General features: G+C 33.3%; 1 protein-coding gene across 1 annotated transcript; it reads right to left on the bottom strand.

Moving 5' to 3' along the window:
* Positions 1 to 11,265: 11,265 nt before the first annotated feature.
* On the bottom strand, positions 11,266 to 20,960 carry LOC127723114 (multiple epidermal growth factor-like domains protein 11). The gene is made up of 8 exons (XM_052229602.1): positions 20,848 to 20,960; positions 18,874 to 19,089; positions 18,139 to 18,360; positions 17,378 to 17,515; positions 16,892 to 17,068; positions 15,661 to 15,787; positions 14,052 to 14,326; positions 11,266 to 11,449 (listed from the first exon to the last, which is right to left on the bottom strand). Exons 1-8 carry the CDS (start codon positions 20,903 to 20,905, stop codon positions 11,364 to 11,366), a joined length of 1,299 nt encoding a protein of 432 aa, XP_052085562.1. The 5' UTR covers positions 20,906 to 20,960; the 3' UTR covers positions 11,266 to 11,363.
* Positions 20,961 to 21,369: the final 409 nt, after the last annotated feature.

Here is a 21,369-nt window from a genome sequence, read left to right as displayed (position 1 = left end):
GGGAGGGTTGAGCGCTCACAAACATGTTTAACCCCGCCACATTCTGTATGTGCCTGTCCCAAGTCAAACGATAAGAAAAGCAGGCCATAGAAGTTTTACGTAAGTTTTATTTTAAATGTTGCCATGCGAATGAATTCCTATTGTATCAACCTCAATTCCTTTTTTCTACTGGCTGTATATCACACTGGAACAGGCCAATAGTTCGTATTTGTATGCAGCTAGATCCTAGAAATTCAGAAAATAAATACAAACAAAATCGACTGATATGCAGCAAAGACTTTCAATTTGAAATAAAACTTAATAAGCCAATTCAAACGGAACTAATTCAAGGGTAAACATTTAGTGCGAAAAAAATCCAGAAGACTGCACATAAATGTTCAAAATTGGAGAAGACCTATTTCTTAAATTGTAAAACAAAAATAGCAAAACTCATTTAACGGATAATCTATCAGTGAGAGGTTTAGCTAGCTATACTACCAGGTTTAATCCACCATTTTCTACACAAGGAAATACCAGTACAAAGTCAGAAATATGACAATTGTTTTCCATTCGTTTGATGTGTTTGAGCTTTTGATTTTGCCATTTGATAAGGAGTTATACCACAATTGTTTTCCCCCTATTAGCCTTTGTTAAATTGGCCTCTTTTTTTTTTAAATTGTTCAGAATTTATCTGTGTTTCAAAGAAAGAAATACTTGGCATGAGTAAAGTTTTATCCTGTCCAGTACTACAGACAAAATTTCAAATAATATTTCATTGCATATAAGAGTATAACCATCACTGGAATTTAACCAATCAAATTTTCACCCCTTTTTTCCTGTTTACAAGCTTTAGTAACCATGTAACCTCAAGTTTCCAAAATATTTTACTGAAACACCAATTAACAAAGAATGGTGCTTTGAAACACTCAAGATATATTTTTATTGCTCAGATTTTTTTTTTATGCAATACAATGCAGGGTTAACATATTACAACTGTCAAATTCAAGGGAATATTTTTTTCGATCCTTTTTCGTATGAAACCGGATGTGATGTACTATGATTGGCGGGATTACACCATAAGGGACTTTCCATTTTGAATTTTCCTTGGAGTTCGGTATTTTTGTTATTTTACTTTCAACGTTGTAATTCAGTTCTTCATTATTTTTTTTTAATTTGAACAGACATATTTTAAAATCGTTATATTCACGCACAGGCAATAATTTTATATTGAAAGTTCTTATTACAATGAGCAGACCTGCATGCTGGAAAACCGTTAGTTGTGGACAATATGCATATTTTTAGGAATTTTATCATGATAAGGACTATACCTGGTACACTCCAAAAAATTGGAAAATAACAAGAACTTTAGATTTAACTGTTTTTATATATTACAAAAACGCTGAAGTATGATTGATGTGTTAGTCATAATAAACCTCTTACTGTTGCACGTGTTGTTTTCTTATATACATATATATTTAAAGCTTTCCTGTATTTGACACTTGTTACCTAGAATCACAATCTTCAACACGTTGATTCATGATATATGATTTTAATCAAATTTGTTCATTGTATATGTATTGTTTTATCATTCTTTTAATCATATGTCTGGATATGATTTGAATAAAGAGTAAATATTGAATTGCGGGATAGATATGTTAAAAAGATGAGATAAAAAAAGCTTTCTAACAAGTTGTGAGCTATTTTCGTGTTTTTTTTATTATTTGTATTTAAATTCGGATTTCAAAAAAGTCAAAGCCTTAAACATGACATGTTATTTAATTTGGCTATTTAAAATTGACAACAGGAATCAACAAAATCTCGAACATTTCGAAAGACCACATCAACCGCCAACACCCTTACTCCTCATACAAAGACAAGCCAACAACGACCAACACATGACACATGTTGACGAACTTGGTACATGTCTGGTAGGTTCTAACAACTTTTACTTGCGCACAAATCTCTTTGTCTATCTGAGATTCGTGTAATTTTCGACAATAAACTTATTACCATAACATTTCAAGGTAAACGTCAAAACCCAAGTAAGAACCTTAGAAGACGTTCAGTGGAACAATTGGACCGGCCTACAATAAATAAATTTCCTGATTGCTCCTTATTATAATGCCAATTATCAGGTCAGTGTGCAAGCATACCAAGTTTTTGAACAAGTTTAAGTAAGCTTTTATTTCATTTCCCAGAATTCAACAATCAACATATCATTGACATAAAAAGACAGGTGCTGTTTGATATGGAAACCATATAATACATTTTTTTTGCTAAGATAATTAAAAGTCACACAAACATATAGTATACAGATAATTATTTTAATCAGATGAAGATCTCATTTTATATAAACATACACCAGCAAAGATATTTAATTCAACATTGGTATACAAGAAAATGACAATGTAAGACACCTATTACTATTTAGGTCATTGATCGATAAGTTACTTTCATGTGATTGGCTATTTACATAAGCATTATTTAAAGTTTAGATTTTATAAGATGAAAAATTGGATAAATGTTACAATTTTCAACTATACATAATGAAACGGGTTTTTATTCTTGGGTTGTGTATAACATTATTTGGAGTTCATTTGTTTGCAGCAGTTGCTTTAGCTAAAACTAGACAACTACCGGAAAACCGATTTTTTCGATTGGCCTTTTTTCTGATTATAAGTGATGCCTGTTTGATGATTGAGTATTCATGGTTTGGCATAATAATAAATACGAGCGATGTTAGTTTTGATGGTGCACACCAAGACCAGTGCCTTGTTTTGATTCATCTTATTCCTGCAGCAATCCAATCTTCTCTCTTGATGACATATATTATGTGCCTGCACAGGTTAAATGCGACATCTAAAGCACCAAAACGGATTTTGAAAGTTTGACGAGTAATATTACTATAGGACTAGGATTTATATTTTCACACATGTATTTATTATGTCGTTGTGTTTTGGAGCTACTCAACAAAGTTAAACGTGTACAATTTCCATGCACACTAAACTATAACACACAGAAACGATTTCTCCTTGTTGTAGATTTACAAATTAAGCAGAATATAAAAGGCAGCAGTGCGAATGCGCTATAATATAATTACCCTTAGTTGTATCATCATAGTAACAGCTTGTTCAATTTTACCCAGATCTCTCTACGGTCTTTATATTAACTTGACTGGTACTATCAATGAGGAAATCGTCAAAGCCACTAATAATTTGCTTTTGCTCACTCCTTTGGTTGACCCCTTCATACGGCATATTTTCAGAATCAAAGATGTACGCCGTCAGTTGATATGCAAATTTCGATATAACAGAACGACACCTGCGACTTTAACGATACAATCGTCGATTCCTGCATCATCGAAAGCTAGATCATTTGATGGTATATGTTTAATGTTCTTAACAAGGTACTACCACAAGAATATCTCCAATACCTATATAATTATCCTAAAAACGAAAGGAGCATTGAAATGATTTGAATTAATTAAAAAATAAAATAATATGGTTTTGCATTTTAATTAAGTAACGGGTATCTCGTCTTGGAAATTGCGAGACGAGACGGGTATGAGTTTATTTCTTATTATTTTTCACAAACGGCTATCAGATAATTTTATCAATGACTTATGGTTCAATATTTATAATGCTCATTTTTTGACACAGCGAAACATTATGTTATTTCAAGTGAAAAAACTGAATTTGTAAATTTTATTACTTTCAAATGATGCGCGCTACTGAATTTCGGTATCTTTTAAGTCAAAAACTTCCTCTCTAAGCTTTTTCGCGGCCAGTCGTTTACCCGGCCGCGGTCAAATTACTCATTTCAACATGTTTCTGACATCACAAACAAATTCTGCTCGAATGTGTCTATATTATATTAACCTGTTCATTTGTCAATTTGATTAACATACATTTACTACGTCACATGATTTGTTCTATGGTGGAGAGTTGTATCATTAGCAATCATACCACATCTTCTTATTTTGACTGTGAGTAATTTTACTAATTTTGCACTTTCAGAGGCCAAATATTGGCTCTTGTCGCTATCTTCCTTTTAAAACAAAAAGTTACGTGATCAGGTCCGTTCGCAGATACTATAAGCAGTAGGGCAACTATATGTGGTTTATGGAATGATTGTCAAGTGTACATATCAGTCTGGAAGGTTTCATCGGACCTTGACCTCATTTTCATGGTTCATTGGTCAATGTTAAGTTTTTGTGTTTTGGTCTGTTTTTAAGTATTATAAGCAATAGGTCAACTATATTTGGTGTATAAAAATGATTATAAGGTGTACATGTCTGTCTGACAAGATTTATCTGACCTTGACTCATTTTCATGATTCATTGGTCAATATTAAGTTTGTGTGTTTTGGTCTGTTTTTCAATTACCATAAGGAATAGTTTCAACTATATTCAGTATACGTAATAATTGTAAGGTTTACAGCATTTATATGACCTTGACCCAATTGCCATTGATCTTTTAAAATGTTACGTTTATTAGATACTTGTAGTAAAACCTTTATCTTTAAGACTTTCAACATAAAGTCAATGGTCAGTAAAGCAGGCGAGATATTTCAGCATGTACATTTTTGTTTTATAGCGGTGTTATTTCTATATGTCGGAAAATAAGATACGATCCATATGCATTTATTAGTTGCATAGTATCGTTCTGATGAGTCAAGTACCTTTCAACTGATTCATGTTTTGTTTTCTATCGTTGTACTGTTATATCACTGTCTTAGGGTAGGGAAAGGGCTGAACGATAAACAAACATTATACTCTCTCACATTCTTCTTTACGTTCCTTTCCTCGAACTTGCACTCCATTGGCTGCCGTTGGTTGCTGTCTATAATTATTGTTTTTCGTTTCGATTTAAGAAAAAATATTTAAATTTTAACCTGTATACGATGTCACACTGACATCACAACGTTATTTATGCACTCAGGCTAATTTGACCAGGTGATATCATCCTATCAAGTCATCCTTTAACATTATTTTAAAGGTACTGAAAATTTGACCTTTATTTACAATTACAGGATCAGAGATGTAACGATTTAACATGAACATGGATCCTTGAAATGCCCCCGATATACTGCGTATGGAGGTTATCCCAAAGTTTATGGCTCGGAGAGATAATCAAGTAGAAGAATGACATTTGTGACGTCACGGAATTCAAGAATATTCCACTGTGGAGAGAAATCTCTATAATTTTAAGATCTTTTAAAAGTGCATACAAAACGCTTTTAAAAATAAACATGAAAGGAGGTTCAAAATGCAAAAACAACCTGTGCTATTTATTTCAATTTGAGACTCACATTTTTCCGAAATTTTAGAATTTCTATTCGGATTATAGTTCTTGACTGATTTTGTGACTATGTACAATTTATTATTTTTATTTTAAAATGATCATGAAACTTAATATATGAGGGCAGGAATGCCCTTTACCGTCAGGTGTCAAACGGTCATTTTCGGCTACCAAAGCTAGCGTCAAAATGGTTAAAATTTTATCGTGATTCGTCAAAATATCCTTATCGTGATTCGTCAGAGGTCTCAAGTAATTACACATTACCGCCGTTATTTTTGGAAAAAAATTACCGTGACTCATCAAGTTCGTCAAAAGCAGTCGATTATTTTAATCATCAATAAGAAAATGTACATTTTATTGTCATGCACCAAATATTACCGTTAACGTTATTTGGCAAGATTTGTTTACCGTTACTCTTCATGAAGGTACCCCCATTACCGTACCCTCATATAGATATTAAAGATTTGATAGAACAATAATCAGATTTCTTTCAGAAAGAAATATTGGTGCACTTAGATTAATTTTCATGATTCTCTGCCATAACTAAACATTGTAAATGATTTCACGCAATAGATATTGCCTACTGAGTAGTATGGTAAGACACATTCTGTTCAACTCAAGGGCGTTATGCGTTGATATATATGATCTGGAACCCATGTATATGGGCATGCTGCTCCTCCCTTTTTCACCGGAAGACCATATAGGAACCCTGTATAAATCATTCCTATACCCCACCTCAAAATTAATGATCAATACAAGACCTTATTTGGTCGTGCATTGTATACCTTACGTCAAATAATTCACTCTGGCGAGGACATGACGTGTTCCGTCCCTATATAGTCATGCAGTGTAACTTTTCTTCAGATGAATCATTCAGGTATCTGATCTCATCCCATTCCGCTGTCACGAAATAGAAGTTCCTTCATAATATTAGTTCCAAATGGTAAAAATATTCTTGAAAATATTTCCACTGGAATAAATATTACAGTATATGTTCCTAACGGAATAAATGGTATAGAATATTTGTTCCAACAGGAACATATAGTATGACATCGTTTATAACAAAGTTTCTAGTGGAACTCTGTCAAGCGGATCAAATATACGTTGACACTCCCACCCCATTCGTCAGATAAGTCATCCTGACGTGTTCCGCCCCTATCAGTTTGGTCGTCATGTGCAACCCTGTCGAATCTGGCACCCTTACACGGCCGGTACGTGATGAACCAGCCAATGAGGTAAAAGGAGGGTTTATAAAACGATCTGTTCCCTTACCCCGGCTTTATTCTCAACTCGATCGAGATGGATAAGGCACGTTGCAACATTGAGCTGGGAAACAATAGATCTGTAAAAGCCATTGAATGGAAAGATGAAATTCGACATTAGAGAATGGGTGAACAAAAACGGAAATAGGATACCCAGTAAAAGGGGAATAAGTCTCCCACTACATCGGTGGAAGTTACTGGTTGACAACTTGGAATTTTTGGACCAGGCTCTGAACGAGAGGGACTTTGCGCCCCATCTCGGGAGTAATGTGTACTGCAGCATCATAGCTAACAGCATGTGTAGACATAAGACAACATTGGTTGCCTAAAAATCATACTAACGTGGTACCAACGAAGAAATTATTAACTTTACGTCTATCGGAATATGAAAACTTAAAGACGTTGCGTCCTTATTGGGGATTTCCTACCAGAAGTTAACTCTGTCGTACCTTGTCCATACAATTCGGATCACATGAACCAACGCTAGGATTTTTAACATGTCCCGAGCGTAATCAAGTCACTTTTACGATGTGGTGTAAAAACAAACAATACCCATTCATCGGACAGACATACATGATAATCAATGCGTCTTCATTCAATTTGGTTGTCCTTGTAAATTGTATTTCTTTTATTTTGGTATTAGAATAGTGTAAACCGTTAATTCAATCTTGCTCGTCAAACCTGAAAACTTAATAAGCATTTTTCTGTATGCACATTTTTGGAGGATGGCGAGAAAAAAAAAATAGAAAAGTATTTTTTTGAGCGTTCAGGAGATATTGCCAATAAAATTTAAATATGTGGAATTTCAAAAAGTATTTTTCCAATCGCAAATTTTTTAGACAATGTAAAAAAAAAGAGAAAGAAATATTGCGACGAAAAGTCCTCGAGTTCTTTGATTTAGATCGTTTCATATTGTCTGAAGATTTCCCCTCCCCTTTCGTATCTACACAGAAATACGATTTCAATATTTACAACCATCAAACTGCCTTGACCCGATGTATCCTCTCGTTTGTAAACAAAAACACAAAAACACAGACTCAAAATCGAATTATACTATAACCTAAAAATAACCTTAAAAAAGTCCTTCAAAACTCTTGTACACGCGTTTAATATTTACGTGATAATTGACCGTGTACCATTGATAATTAAACCAAAAACACTTGAAAATCGTCGAATCTGAATGCTCTCGTCCCTATGATCAGTGTGACCCCCTCCCCAGTTAAAAAGTAAATAAAATAGCGTAACACAGTAGTGAAGAATCGACTGTAAAAAGTCTGACAGTAAAAACAAAGACAAATTTCATACGATTTAAAAAGGCCTAAACTCAAATTGCATAAAGTTCTTAAAAAAACTATAACCCAGACTGTCATATAACTATAAAACAAACAAGTTAAATAACAAAAATACCGAACTCCAAGGAAAATTCAAAACGGAAAGTCCCTTATCAAATGGCAAAATCAATAGCTCAAACAAATCAAACGAATGAAAAACAACTGTCACATTCCTGACTTGGTACAGGCATTTCTTTCTGTAGAAAATGGTGGTTTAAACATGGTTTTATAGCTAGCTAAACCTCTCACTTGTATGACAGTCGCATAAAATTCCATTATATTGACAACAATGTGTGAAATTAAAAACTGACATCGGTACAAATTTCAAAAATAGGAGTACAGCAATCAACACTGTGTTATAATCTTAATTACTATAAAAACAAACAAATATGTCAACAAAGAAAAACAAAATGGCATATAGACAAAGCAAATAATCAAAAATGAAAGACAAGAATACAAAAAATGACCATAGCACAATAACACAATTGCGGGATGTATAAGTACGTAAAAGGATATTACCAAAAATTGACTAAATAATAAAGGTTAATAATTTACAAAGACAAATAAAAGAACACTATAACACGAAATTAAGATGATAAACAACGTCAGTACCTAGAATCTATACTTCAAGACCATCATGTATTATTTGTGAAAATGCTACGGAATATTTATCAACAAGGTCTTGTTATCTTCCGATTAACTGTTTTAGAAAAAGGACGAGACGTTCTTTGACATAACCCTAGCTGGTTCATCAACTTTCTGCTCAGACACTGGTGACGTTTTATAAAGTCTGAGTAGCAGCTGCAACCTCTTGTATACCGAATGAGTTGGGAAATGTATATCCAATATGCAGGTGAAGTTGGTATATTGCTACTAAGGTGGGGGAAATTGATAATTTCAAAATTGAAATCGTCTCTTTTGTCATAGATTCTGGTACTGAGGTGACCGCTTATGTCAAATTCGAGGTATAAGTCTAAAAATGAGGCGGATGAAGCCGTGTCTATTGTTTCTTTAATTTCTAGTTCTGGAGGATATATTAATGGAACCCAATCAGAAAAATGTGGATTGTTAATGGAATCATCAATATATCTGAATGTGAAATTAAATGATCTGGCTTCTTTGATCTTCTTGTTTTTGACAAGTGTCTGAAGGAACTCCGACTGATATGAAATTAAGAAGAGGTCGACAAGGAGAGGCGCACAGTTCGTTCCCACAGGAATGCCGACAATTTGTTGAAAAAGTCTACCTACAAATTCAACAAATATGTTGTCAATAAGAAACTCCAGCATATTGATCACGTGTTCCTCTGTGTAACATGTTTTACCTTTTTGTTCACAAGAAAAACAAAATATGCCGTATGGTATTCCAAAACAATAAATTTATAGCGTATGCTACCATTTTTATCTTAAAAAAAACATTGTGGATTATTTCTTTTAGACGATTTTTCAATTTCACATGGTGAATGGTGGTGTACAGGGTTGAAAAATCAAAAGTTTTGATAGAATTAATTCCAGAGAAAGATCGAGATTTAAAATTATCCAGAAGTTCTTTAGAGTTTTTTTAGAATCCACATATGGTTAATACCACTAAGCGAGTAAACAGTTTCATAGTATTTCTGAAGACCCTCTTTCACTGTTAACAGAATCTTTTGACAATCTAATAGACAATTCCTTTGTAGAACATGCAGATGAGCCGGCAATGTACCGTTGTTTGTACGGAATTTTGTGAAGCTTAGGTGTCCAATATAAACAAGGTTAGTCCTCAGATTTGCTGTTCAATGTAATGTTCATTGAAGCCATGAAGGACTTATGATTCGCCAAAATCTCATCCTTGTCAAATGATATGTTTTTGTATGTGGGATTACCTGAGTGCTCATTTATTCCTAATTCTTTTACAAGACACTCGTAGTAGTACGATTTACATAAAAAGACAATATTATTTAAAGCTTTGTCCGCAGGAACAACAACATATTTATCGTGAAGTGATGATAGACATTTCACAGCTTCTTTGTCTCTGAAAACGGACTGTGGTTGATCATTCACACAGTTTTTTAACTTATGGATGCGGCGTTTTATCAGAGACCTGATTGTTTTGACCAATTCTGACAAAGTGTCCAGTTCAACTTCTTCATGTTTAGCCCATGCTCTGGCGTAGTCCTCAATGGAATCCATAATTATTTTGAAGTTATGGTTCCAATTGATGTGTTGGGGTTCTCTGAACTTAGGACTATGAGATATCACCTTTCGGAGATGTTCATGTTGAATTATGTTTAAATCCCCTGTAATAACATGGCCAGAGGGGCTGTAAATATAAGGCGAGTGGGAACAGTCACATGTCAGAGGGTTTTTTAGGTATTCTTCTGAATCAAGGTCCTACAATGCTTGATTATAGTTAAATACTTTAGGTGCAATGGTTTTGGTGTAACTGTAGGATACAAGAGGAACAGACTGGTTTGAAAATAAAGTGAATTTTAGATGTTACCTCCTTGTGATGAAGAACGTTGCTGATGTTGATTGAATCAATTCCTTTATTAGAAAACTGAAGTGGAAGGAATTTCCTCTTTTCATCATATAAAGGTTCAGATCTTACTGGTTTTAAAAGACGGAAAAAAGCTACATCACAAATTATACTGACCAAATTTCATTATATGCATGTTTCCGTTTTTTTTATCATGTTTGTGAAAAAGATGTACTCCCAGTTTTTAGTCACGTCCGGGTTGCTTATTAATCTTTTTTTAATTATTTGTGTGTGTGGCCTTTTTCGCTTCCTTGTAATGTGTGTTTTCTTTGTCCGCGGATTGACCTCAGTATGACCGAATTTAGCGTGCACATTTCCGTTTACATGACAGACAGATATATAAGCTAACAGCCAATCGAGACAGAAAGATAACAGCACCGTATGACTCAGTCTTGCTAACACAATAACCCAATAACATCCGTTTATACAAGATAATCACCCAATTGGAACTCATTTTGCATAACGATCAATAAAAATATGTACTGTATATAGTTTTCAAAATTGCATAGCTACTAGAATGACAGACAACTTTTCTTTGATCATTTTAACCATTGCTTTGCTATGTTGTGATTTGCTTACTTTCATGTGTAGTTCCCTTTTTTAAGTTTGCTGGCATGTTTGTGTTTTTATGCTGCTGTGAATGTGTATATGTATTCGGTTAAAAGATATCTAGAACTTATGCTTTGTAGCTTATAACAATACCGAATTTAAATAAAGATTTGGTATATTCGTGTATGCTATTTTAAGTCAGTATAGCTAGCCTTGCATTATATCCACAATTCAACAAAACTAAAGTAACGTCCCGTCATTGGTTGAACTCTCATTGTTGATGACTTTGTTAGCCAATCACAGTTTTTAGTATACGCTTTTGAAAAATATCACCCAAAATGCCTTATATTTTGAATTGATAAAGTCTGACTCATTCACAAAGTTATTACTATTCTAAAACATAAGTAAAAATTCTTTTCACAATTTTACGAGTGTAGAGGGTCATAGATATGATGACTTTCTCTGGGGAAAATCCCTTCTCTTCTTAAAGCTTCATAATCTAGTCCTGGATCTGAAATATAAGAAAACATTGTTGTTACTGAAAATTAAATTAATTTCTCTATATGTGAGTCAATGTTTTTAAAAAAGATAGAATTTCAAGGCATTCAATAATTGTTCACGTTTTACACATTGTGACTTGGATGGAGAGTTGTCTCATTGGCACTCATACCACATCTACTTATTTCTATTCAACACCACGACTACACAACAGCAATTCTTTCTACAGTAACAACAACAATCTCATTCAACAATTTTATAATACCTTTTCATTAAAAAGAATACTTTATGTTAAACTAGACAAAGTGATGCCCCCGCACTTCACTTTGAAGTAACTGTAACTTTATAACAAAGTCAATGTAGGACTTTCTTTGAGATATTATTGTATCTTGCTGCAAAGTGTTATTTTAAAATACACAAAGTTGAGCATGGGAGCACACAAGTCTATAGTTCACTGTAGGAGGAGTTATCCGGAAACGGTATGCACCTCTTATGCAAGTAAATACTCCAAAAAATGGCAAAGTTCAACTATCTCCCAAAAGAGCAAATATTAATAAAAATCAAAACCCTGACCACATGCACACCTTCAATATATGTACATGTACAAACAGCCAGTAATGTGAAAACTTCCTAGCATTCAAACTGTAAGAGGAGTTATCCGGAAACGCTATGCACCTATTATGCAAGTAAATACTCCCAAAAATTGACGAAGTTCAACTATCTCCCAAAAGAGCAAATATTAATAAAAATCAAAACCCCGGCTACATGCACACTTTCAATATATGTACAAACAGCCAGCAAAGTGAAACTTCCTAGCATTCAAACTGTAGGGGGAGTTATCTGGAATAACTATATACCCATAATGGGACGGACGGACGGAAAGACGGACGGACAGGTGTAAAACAATATCCCCCACCCCAACTTTCAGTTGCGGGGGCATAAAAATACACATACTTTTAGATATTTGGATGATATTTTGGCTCTCAATAATGACGACTTCAGTATGTATACTAAAGAAATTTATCCTGTTGAACTTACTTTAAATAAAGCTAATACTAACAATGACCACTGCCCTTTCCTCGATCTTGATATCTATATCATTAACGGAAAGCTTAATACTAAAATATATGATAAAAGAGATGATTTTTCATTTCCTATCGTTAATTATCCATTTTTAGATGGTGACGTTCCCTTGTCACCATCTTACGGTGTTTATATATCTCAACTTGTACGATTCGCTCGTGTATGTAACAATGTTTTAGATTTTAACGAGAGAAATTTATGTATTACTGAAAAATTATTACACCAGGGTTTTCGATATCACAAACTAGTCAAAACATTTACTAAATTTTATCATCGGTATAAGGACATCATTCGTAAATATAGCTCAACATGCAGACTTCTTATACGTTCAGGTATTTCACATCCAATTTTTTATGGAAATATTCTTTATAAAGCACAAAAATGTCAGTATTCACCTCTGAAACTAACAAAACCTTTAAATAGACTTATTAAGAAGGGATATAGTTACGATACTGTTGTCAGGTCATTAAAGATTGCATATTTTGGCGTTAATATTGATTCACTTATAGGGTCTTTGCATCGGCACTAAACACATTTATTTAAAAACCAGTTGTTGGCATGACACGGGTTATGTTCTTCTCATATATGTTATGATGGTATGATACTAAACCCCTAACGGGAAGGATTGTGCCTGATATTCATATGATGAAGACATAATCTTTCAATCAGTTTAATTGAAGTCTGGAGCTGGCATGTCAGTTAACTGCTAGTAGTCTGTTGTTATTTATGTATTATTGTCATTTTGTTTATTTTCTTTGGTTACATCTTCTGACATCAGACTCGGACTTCTCTTGAACTGAATTTTAATGTGCGTATTGTTATGCGTTTACTTTTCTACATTGGCTAGAGGTATAGGGGGAGGGTTGAGATCTCATAAACATGTTTAACCCCGCCGCATTTTTGCGCCTGTCCCAAGTCAGGAGCCTCTAGCCTTTGTTAGTCTTGTATTATTTTTAATTTTAGTTTCTTGTGTACAATTTGGAGTTTAGTATGGCGTTCATTATCACTGAACTAGTATATATATTTGTTTAGGGGCCAGCTGAAGGACGCCTCCGGGTGCGGGAATTTCTCGCTGCATTGAAGACCTGTTGGTGGCCTTCTGCTGTTGTCTGTTCTGTGGTCGGGTTGTTGTCTCTTTGACACATTCCCCATTTCCATTCTCAATTTTAATTTTACACAATAACAGGAAAGGAAATACGGAAGAAAGTTAACGTTGGAAGATGCGTGAGAACGTAGAAACGATAGGAACTCTATGATCCAAAAGGACCTCCACAGAATAGGCAAATTCATCTACGTTCAACTTTGTCTGAGAGAGTTAGAATTTTCGTTTCTTATCATTTTTTAGTTTATACTGTTAAGAATCAGAACTCTGTTGGACAATGTATAGATATAACCTTACGAACAGACGAAACAAACTTTTGTATTTAGTATTAACTACAAATAACATCACATTCAGAATGTGTTTGTACAGAGAGAGAGAGAGAGAAAACAAAACTTTTAATTGCTGGATATCGGTCATATTAAATTCTTGCCTTTTCCAAATTTTGCATTTGCATATGACAGAGTATTTCCCTTGCCATCAACTGCATTGTAGTTTTTGTCGTTTGAATCTGTACTAGGAGAATCATATATATGAACTGTACTTGATCTGGTGGTGCTGTGGTTTTGTTCGGTCAAAGGATGTCCTGACGGTGGATAAAGCTGACGCTGATCGGAAGAATGATAACTGGGATCATCTTCAGGATTAGGATATTTTGTGCCCGTAGGTGATGATATGTTGGTCGCTACTATCAACTTTTCCATTTTTCTGTTAAAACGAAAAATATGTTATTTTGCAATGCAAGTGAGATATGGTTACTCGATATCATAAGCGTGCTTACTTTTTAAAAATATTACTGATTTTTTTTTATTTTGTCAATCAAAAACTGTGAATTGAAACCAAGAAAAAATCTGTTCGTTCTCAATTCTTATTCTCATCTTTGCCATTCCAATTTTTTACTTATTAATGAATATACAAACACTATTCTGAATAACGTTTTGTCTACCTATATAAATTTATGTAAACTTAAACTATAGACCAAATGAGTTTTTCTTTATATCTTTATCTTTACTTGTAATTTCTTCGAACAGCAGATGAATCCGTGATTCTTTGATTGCAAGAAGGGAAGTACTTTTTTCGGGATGTCCGTCCTGTTCATCTTTCATCAAACATGTTGGATAAAGTTCGTTATTTCATTAAACAGTCAAAAATATTTTAACATTCCAAGTCAGCGGCTTTCTTTTTTCTTTCTGTCCTATTTGCTTTTATTGTTGCCATGCCAATGTGTGACTCCTTTCTTTATTTTCTATAACTGACGCTATAATATGTATGTGTTTGCTGTCATCATATATGTGTATTGTATATGTAAGGAGGGGACTTAATATAAGTTGTAATAACTTGTGTCCAATCCTATTGCTTGATTAATGCATTAAAATATTATTAGATTAGATCTTTCATGGATCATCAGAAGTAGTTTATCCTGCAGTTGTGGTTACATCAGTTTCAAAACTTTAATTTTGAATATTCATTTTCATATAATTACATTACATGCGTGTTTCATTATAATACGTTATTTTGATTGGCTAACAGCAATCTCGCGTCATTCTGAAATTAACCTTCATTTCATAATGAAATGTAACATTCATGATGACACGAGCTTTCGCAATTAAGTGCACAGGTAAATAAAAAAAACCTTGATTGAAATTGTGTTTTCATGATCCTAGCAAAAAAAATGTAATTATAAGTATTGAATGCTTCTTTTAGTAATTTTATAAGGGTGTAAAAGCGTTGACCGTGCGCACGTATTTAGAATGTACTTCGGTCAACGCTTTTACACCCCAATGAATTTACAAAAAGAAGCATTCAATTCTTAAATGATTTTTTTTTTCATTTATATATATATATATATGCCAAATTAGAGTTTAGACCAACATTTTCGGTTTACAGAGCATGGGAATGTGATAGTGTGCGCAGGACATTGTGCCCTAAGTTCTTTTTTTATAGTAGTTATGCGTTAATTGCTCTTTTTTTAAAATTTACATGCTCTTCTTACATAAACAAAATATATAAAATAAAAGTGATAAGACCCATAATTCACTTACTTGTATCTCAGTCGATAACACAGCAACATGATGATTAAAACCAACAAAGCTAGACCAAGCACTCCGATTGCTATTAGGTACTTTCCATTGTTCCTAGCGCTTAATATCTCATTCATCGAACCTTCGTCTGAAACAACGAATCATGCATGTATATGATTGAAGCCTTATGTCCTTATTGGGTTGAGGAAGCTATATAAGTAAGTTTTTACGACAATGCATATGATTGAAGCCTTATGTCCCTATTGGGTTGAGGAAGCTATATAATTAAGTTTTTTACGACAATGTATTGGATTGAACCCTTATGTCCCTATTGGGTTGAGGAAGCTATATAAGTAAGTTTTTTACGACAATGTATATGATTGAAGCCTTATGTCCCTATTGGGTTGAGGAAGCTATATACATAAGTTTTTTACGACAATGTATTTGATTAATAAAACAGTTCTATAAGAAATTATCACTGCCGTCATTTATTGTCATCCAGATTTATACAGCAAATCTAATAGATCTGATTTTACTGCAAAATAAGAAAATTACCGAGGGTATCATCAGCTTTGTGGTCTGTGCTTCGGAATTGACATGATTCATAACATATTTTTCCCAAATTTCCCGTCCATATATTAAGAAATTTTCAAAAAAACAAAGAGTGAACTTTTTGCACTCAAAGTAGTTTCAGTTATGGGTTTTGTGTTTCTGAATGGTTTGTTGTTTGGTTCAAAACATGTTTGATTAGGTTTCGGTTTACCAATCCTTTGAGCGTTCCTGGTAAAGGTTTACCCAGTAAAGTGCTTTGGATGCACGACATTCTTTGAGTGTTATTTTCATTCTTCATGTTTTGACTACAGTACTCATTTGAATGACAAGAAAATACGCGTCCGTCAAACTCCATGAAATGCTCCGAGACCTGGATAAACATAATTTTCCGGCAATTTTATATTCTATTCGAAAGACGCTAAAATATATATTGGTAACATTGAAACGTTAAGTGACGAATGCGTATACTTAACGTATGAAATATATCCCAGCGCGTGCGTCAGGTTTCTGGATAACCTTCATTTATGTATATTGCGAGTGTATCGGAATCTTTATGAAAGTAATATATAAATAATGTAATAAAATGAAAAATTACACATTGAAGTCTTGTTGTCTCCTTTATCTATTTTTTAGTTTGCTGATGGGTTGATTCAATGAACGTCTTTTGTGTTATAAGACTACACAGATAAGAAAAACTAACTTGGAACTGTCGGGTTTGTATCTGTATTAGCTGTACTATTATTTATTTCACACATATCTCCTGTAGCACCAGGGACACACTGTTTACAAGTTCCATTGGTATTAAAACAGTCATCGTTGAGACATGTTGGACTGCATGTTAAGGCACAACCGTTGCCATACCAACCAATATCACATTCTGAGTAATAAACATAGCAAATCACAAAAAGATCTTATACATTGTATGAACATAAATCTGTTACATAGTATAAAATTTACTTCTCAATATAAAGAACAATAATAATGTCGTAAATATGCGTTTTATTACCTCAAATAAATATTGATTCGGTTGCCGTCTCTTTGACGTTTATCCCACATCTATATAAAATGTATCTAAATTATACACATTTAAGTTGAGAAATTTGCACCATAAATATACTAGTAACCAATATTTCACCACTTTAACATAACAAAAAAACCCAGTATTTTGAAACAAATGTTTGTATACCATTATTGCATTGATCGGCTGTGAATCCCGGTTGACATCCGCCTAAACAACGTCCGAAATCTGGTTCACATGGCTGATTTCTACAGTTGGTACTGCACCTATCGCTACATTCAGGTCCATAGAAGCCCATCGGACAACCTTGAATGGTAAAAGTCAAAATCAGTCTGTTTTACTTTCTATAATGGCTAATGGAATCCAACACTTATATTTTACCCTATTCATATTCTGTGAAATCTAGCATTATGTAATACAGGTAATGGTAAATGTAATATCCACCAGATATCGAATTTCAGCTAACTGAAACTGCAATTGCGAAAAATGAAGTTACACATGAAGAAAACAAATTTTAAGTTTTATGCGTCCGAAGCGCTTTTCTGGATCTACCTTTTTATATTAACGCTAAAACCCAATAAATAGAAAGGCAAGGATGGATACATGCGTAAAAACGTGAACAGCTTTATGACCAAAAAGGGAAATTAAAATAATAGTCATACACATCTGATGCATTTGGCTTACGCCACTTTCTTCTAAGTTTAGCTGTTATTTACAAAAGTTAAGAAAACTGAATCAGGTTTATTAATGTTCTTGAAATAAATTTCAAACTCTCAATTTTTAAAATTTCATTATTCCTTAGGAAAATCAACAACTGAAAATGTTGTGAGAACTGTAACGGAATTTAAAAAAATCATCGCTCAAATATACGCGTATTTCAGCTCAATTACAGTGAACATCACTAGTAAACTTTTTAAACTGCGTCTTACCATAAACTTCAACTTCACATAGTAACAGGAGCGCAACTTTGTTATCATACAAATGGTTTGTATAGTAAGTAACATAGCGCCCTTGTGATAAGCAGTATACTTCATTGGTCAGGCTACTAGGGTGTTCTCGCGTTTCTTTGTAACAGAGCGAACCTGTTTTTACCTTAGGACTGAAAGATACATACACTTCATGGTTCCGTAAGATGCTTACTATTTCTTTTGCTGGAAAAGACAAAGTTTATGATGTTACAAGAAAAATCCCAAAAAAATTATGGTATAATTTCTGATTAGATATACCTTAGTAATTAGGCACGTTCTGAACACATTCTTGTCCTTTGGTCATTGGTGGATAGTTGTCTCATTGGCAATCACACCACGTCTGATTATTTTTATATGAACTGGATATTTTTTATGTGCTTCTGAATTAATGTAGGCTACACGAATAGTTTCAAAAATTGTAGAAAAAATCTATACAAATATTGAATTTGGAAATGTCTTAATCGAATTATGGAATGTTTAGATTTTCAATTTACTCATTTTTTTTAAATCCCGTTATATCAAAATATCTATGAAAACATAATGAAATTACAAAACAAATATATGAAAACACGCAGCAAGAAATTATGATAATATCAATTGTGCCTTGTTTAACTATTTCTATGAACCAATGAAGCATTATAATATGTATACATTTGAAAACCTATATATCTGAAACAGTTACAAATCACTACTTACTATTTTCAAATACAAAGTGAATATGACTTATGATAGAAATCTGATCCAACGTAACCCGCCAAAATACTTCGAGGGCATTTCCCTTGGTCACAGCACACGACAGATCATTTACATTGAGGTCATATTTCCCGTCTACTGCTCTATTGGAAGACAGAGTCTGGTTATGAATTTGAAACACTGACGATTGAATTGTTGGTCGATGTAGGGCGAGATTTACTAAAAAATAAACAAATTATAGGAATCAGTTAAGTGAAATTTAATGGTTAAAGATGCTTGATAAAAGGTTATGCATTCTGATATAAGACAAAAACTTTTCCAATGATGATAGAAAAAAACATAACAAACGTTTTTCTTGCTGTTAACAAGATATTACAATTTCACGTGAAGTTAACATGAAGAACCATATATTAACTATACAACAACGTTACATAAGGATGATACGGTAGGTATTGTTTTTTTCAAATTAATTCCATGGACTTATACAAGTTGCAATACGCATTTTGTTAGTTTTTATTTATTTTTGTTTTAAATCATTTTATTTGATATTTTTCTATTGATACGAAAACATACAGATGAAGAGTGCCTTAATCATCGCTCATTTTCAAGATCATCAAGTATTATTTGTTAACGGAATACAATCTATCATAACAACAAAACTAAAAAAATGTGCTCTTTTTTTTCTTATACGAATTTAAGAATGATAAAAGAGATATTTAAATGTATATAATTCACAGCATCCTCTGTTGAGATACACTTTAACTATAATAGTACTTTTTTCTGTGCTGGTTCTATTTCAGTTTTTTTAAGTTTTAGAAACTCTTTTCTGGACTCGGGGCGATATAAAACTTAAAATAGTGTATCGACATCTGTCTTTTATTACAGACTGTATGTTGACTTCTGTATGTCTTTTGTGTTTTTGTGTTGGTTGCTGTCTCATGCTCAAGATATCAAAGTTTGAATTCATCCATAATAGTTTAAGAATTATCTAGATGAACCCAATTTGTCATTGTTATTTTGTGTTACGAACCAATTTGTCATTGGTATTTTGTGTTACAAACCAATTCATCATTGGTATTTTGTGTTACGAACAAATTCGTCATTGGTATTTTGTTTTCCAAACCAATTTGTCATTGGTATGTTGTGCTACGCACCAATTCGTCATTGGTATCTAGTGTTACGAACCAACTCGTCATTGGTATTTTGTTTTACGAACCAATTTGTCTTTGGTATTTTGTGTTACGAACCAAATCGTCATTTGTACACTGTGTAACGAACCAATTCGTCACTGGCATTTTGTGTTACGAACCAAATTGTCATTGGTACTTTGTGTAACGAACCAATTTGTCTTTGGTATTTTGTGTTACGAACCAAATCGTCATTTGTACACTGTGTAACGAACCAATTCGTCACTGGCATTTTGTGTTACGAACCAAATTGTCATTGGTACTTTGTGTAACGAACAACGAACCAATTCGTCACTGGTATTTAGTGTTACGAACCAACTCGTCATTGGTACTTTGTGTAACGAACCAATTCGTCACTGGCATTTTGTGTTACGAACCAAATCGTCACTGGTATTTTGTGTTGTTTGTTGTTTCGTCCACGTAAAAATAAAACTTTATAACGTTTGTGCGTCCTACGCGCTTTTCTGGATTACTATCATCAGGATCGCTCAAACCTAGCCAGAGTTGTATTAATACGTAGAAATGTTAGGTGTTTTATCACCACGAGAGACATAAAACAAAAAAGCATGATTATTATAGCAAAACTGCTCTAAGGTAAACTTTGCCTGAGGGAGTTGGAATTTTTGTTTCTAAAAATTTTCTTATTCATCATGGGGAACTTTTAAGAGTATGTTATATATCATGTTAGTACCGAATTAAACACTGACAACTAACTACATGTGCATCTCTTTATTTCAGTAAACCAAAACGCTCTCCTTAAAATGTTAGAATATTAAAGTATCATTCTTACCAGAGGCTTTTGTATAAATGTATCCTGAAAACAAACAAACTAATTTCAGTATGTACATTTTGTATACTTATAAAGATGACAATGTCTACTACTTGATATAAGTACTGATGGTGTGCCTGATACAGGAAATCAGTGTATTAATGTTTCCTGGCTTATAACTATGATAAGTTTATCGTGGTGTACAGTACAGTATGATGTGTTACTTACAAATTCACGTCACTTGTAAACCCCTAATTTGGTTGTCTTATTATGCTTATGATTATCACATACATGTGATACTGTTAAGCCCAAAACGGACTGGATCTTATGCAGTGGTAACAGCATAATATTTGCTTTTTACTAATCTAGAAATTTGTATACATGTACGTGTGTGCTTGTTCTAAGGAACCTACCCTAGTTCGTACTATGTCACAAACTATACATAAGATTACACATAATTTAAACAAAGAAACAAAAAAACAGATACAAAAACAAAATAAATAACCAAAAGAACAAACCAAGAAAACAATAAATACTGACTGA

Source organism: Mytilus californianus, unplaced genomic scaffold (assembly GCF_021869535.1).
Source record: "Mytilus californianus isolate M0D057914Y unplaced genomic scaffold, xbMytCali1.0.p SCAF_1, whole genome shotgun sequence".
In the NCBI taxonomy this organism is placed as follows: domain Eukaryota; kingdom Metazoa; phylum Mollusca; class Bivalvia; order Mytilida; family Mytilidae; genus Mytilus; species Mytilus californianus.
This window is presented reverse-complemented; position numbering and strand designations above follow the sequence as displayed.

Bases quoted from the DNA above. Each gene is read 5' to 3' on its own strand.
- LOC127723114 (XM_052229602.1), bottom strand. From the start codon at position 20,905: ATGTACATACTGAAATTAGTTTGTTTGTTTTCAGGATACATTTATACA. The intron at 18,361-18,873 runs GTAAGTAGTGAT...TGTCTTTTCCAG, and splicing joins TCACTTTGTATTTGAAAATA to CAAAAGAAATAGTAAGCATC. The intron at 11,450-14,051 runs GCAAGAATTTAA...CTTATATTTCAG, and splicing joins AAATGCAAAATTTGGAAAAG to ATCCAGGACTAGATTATGAA.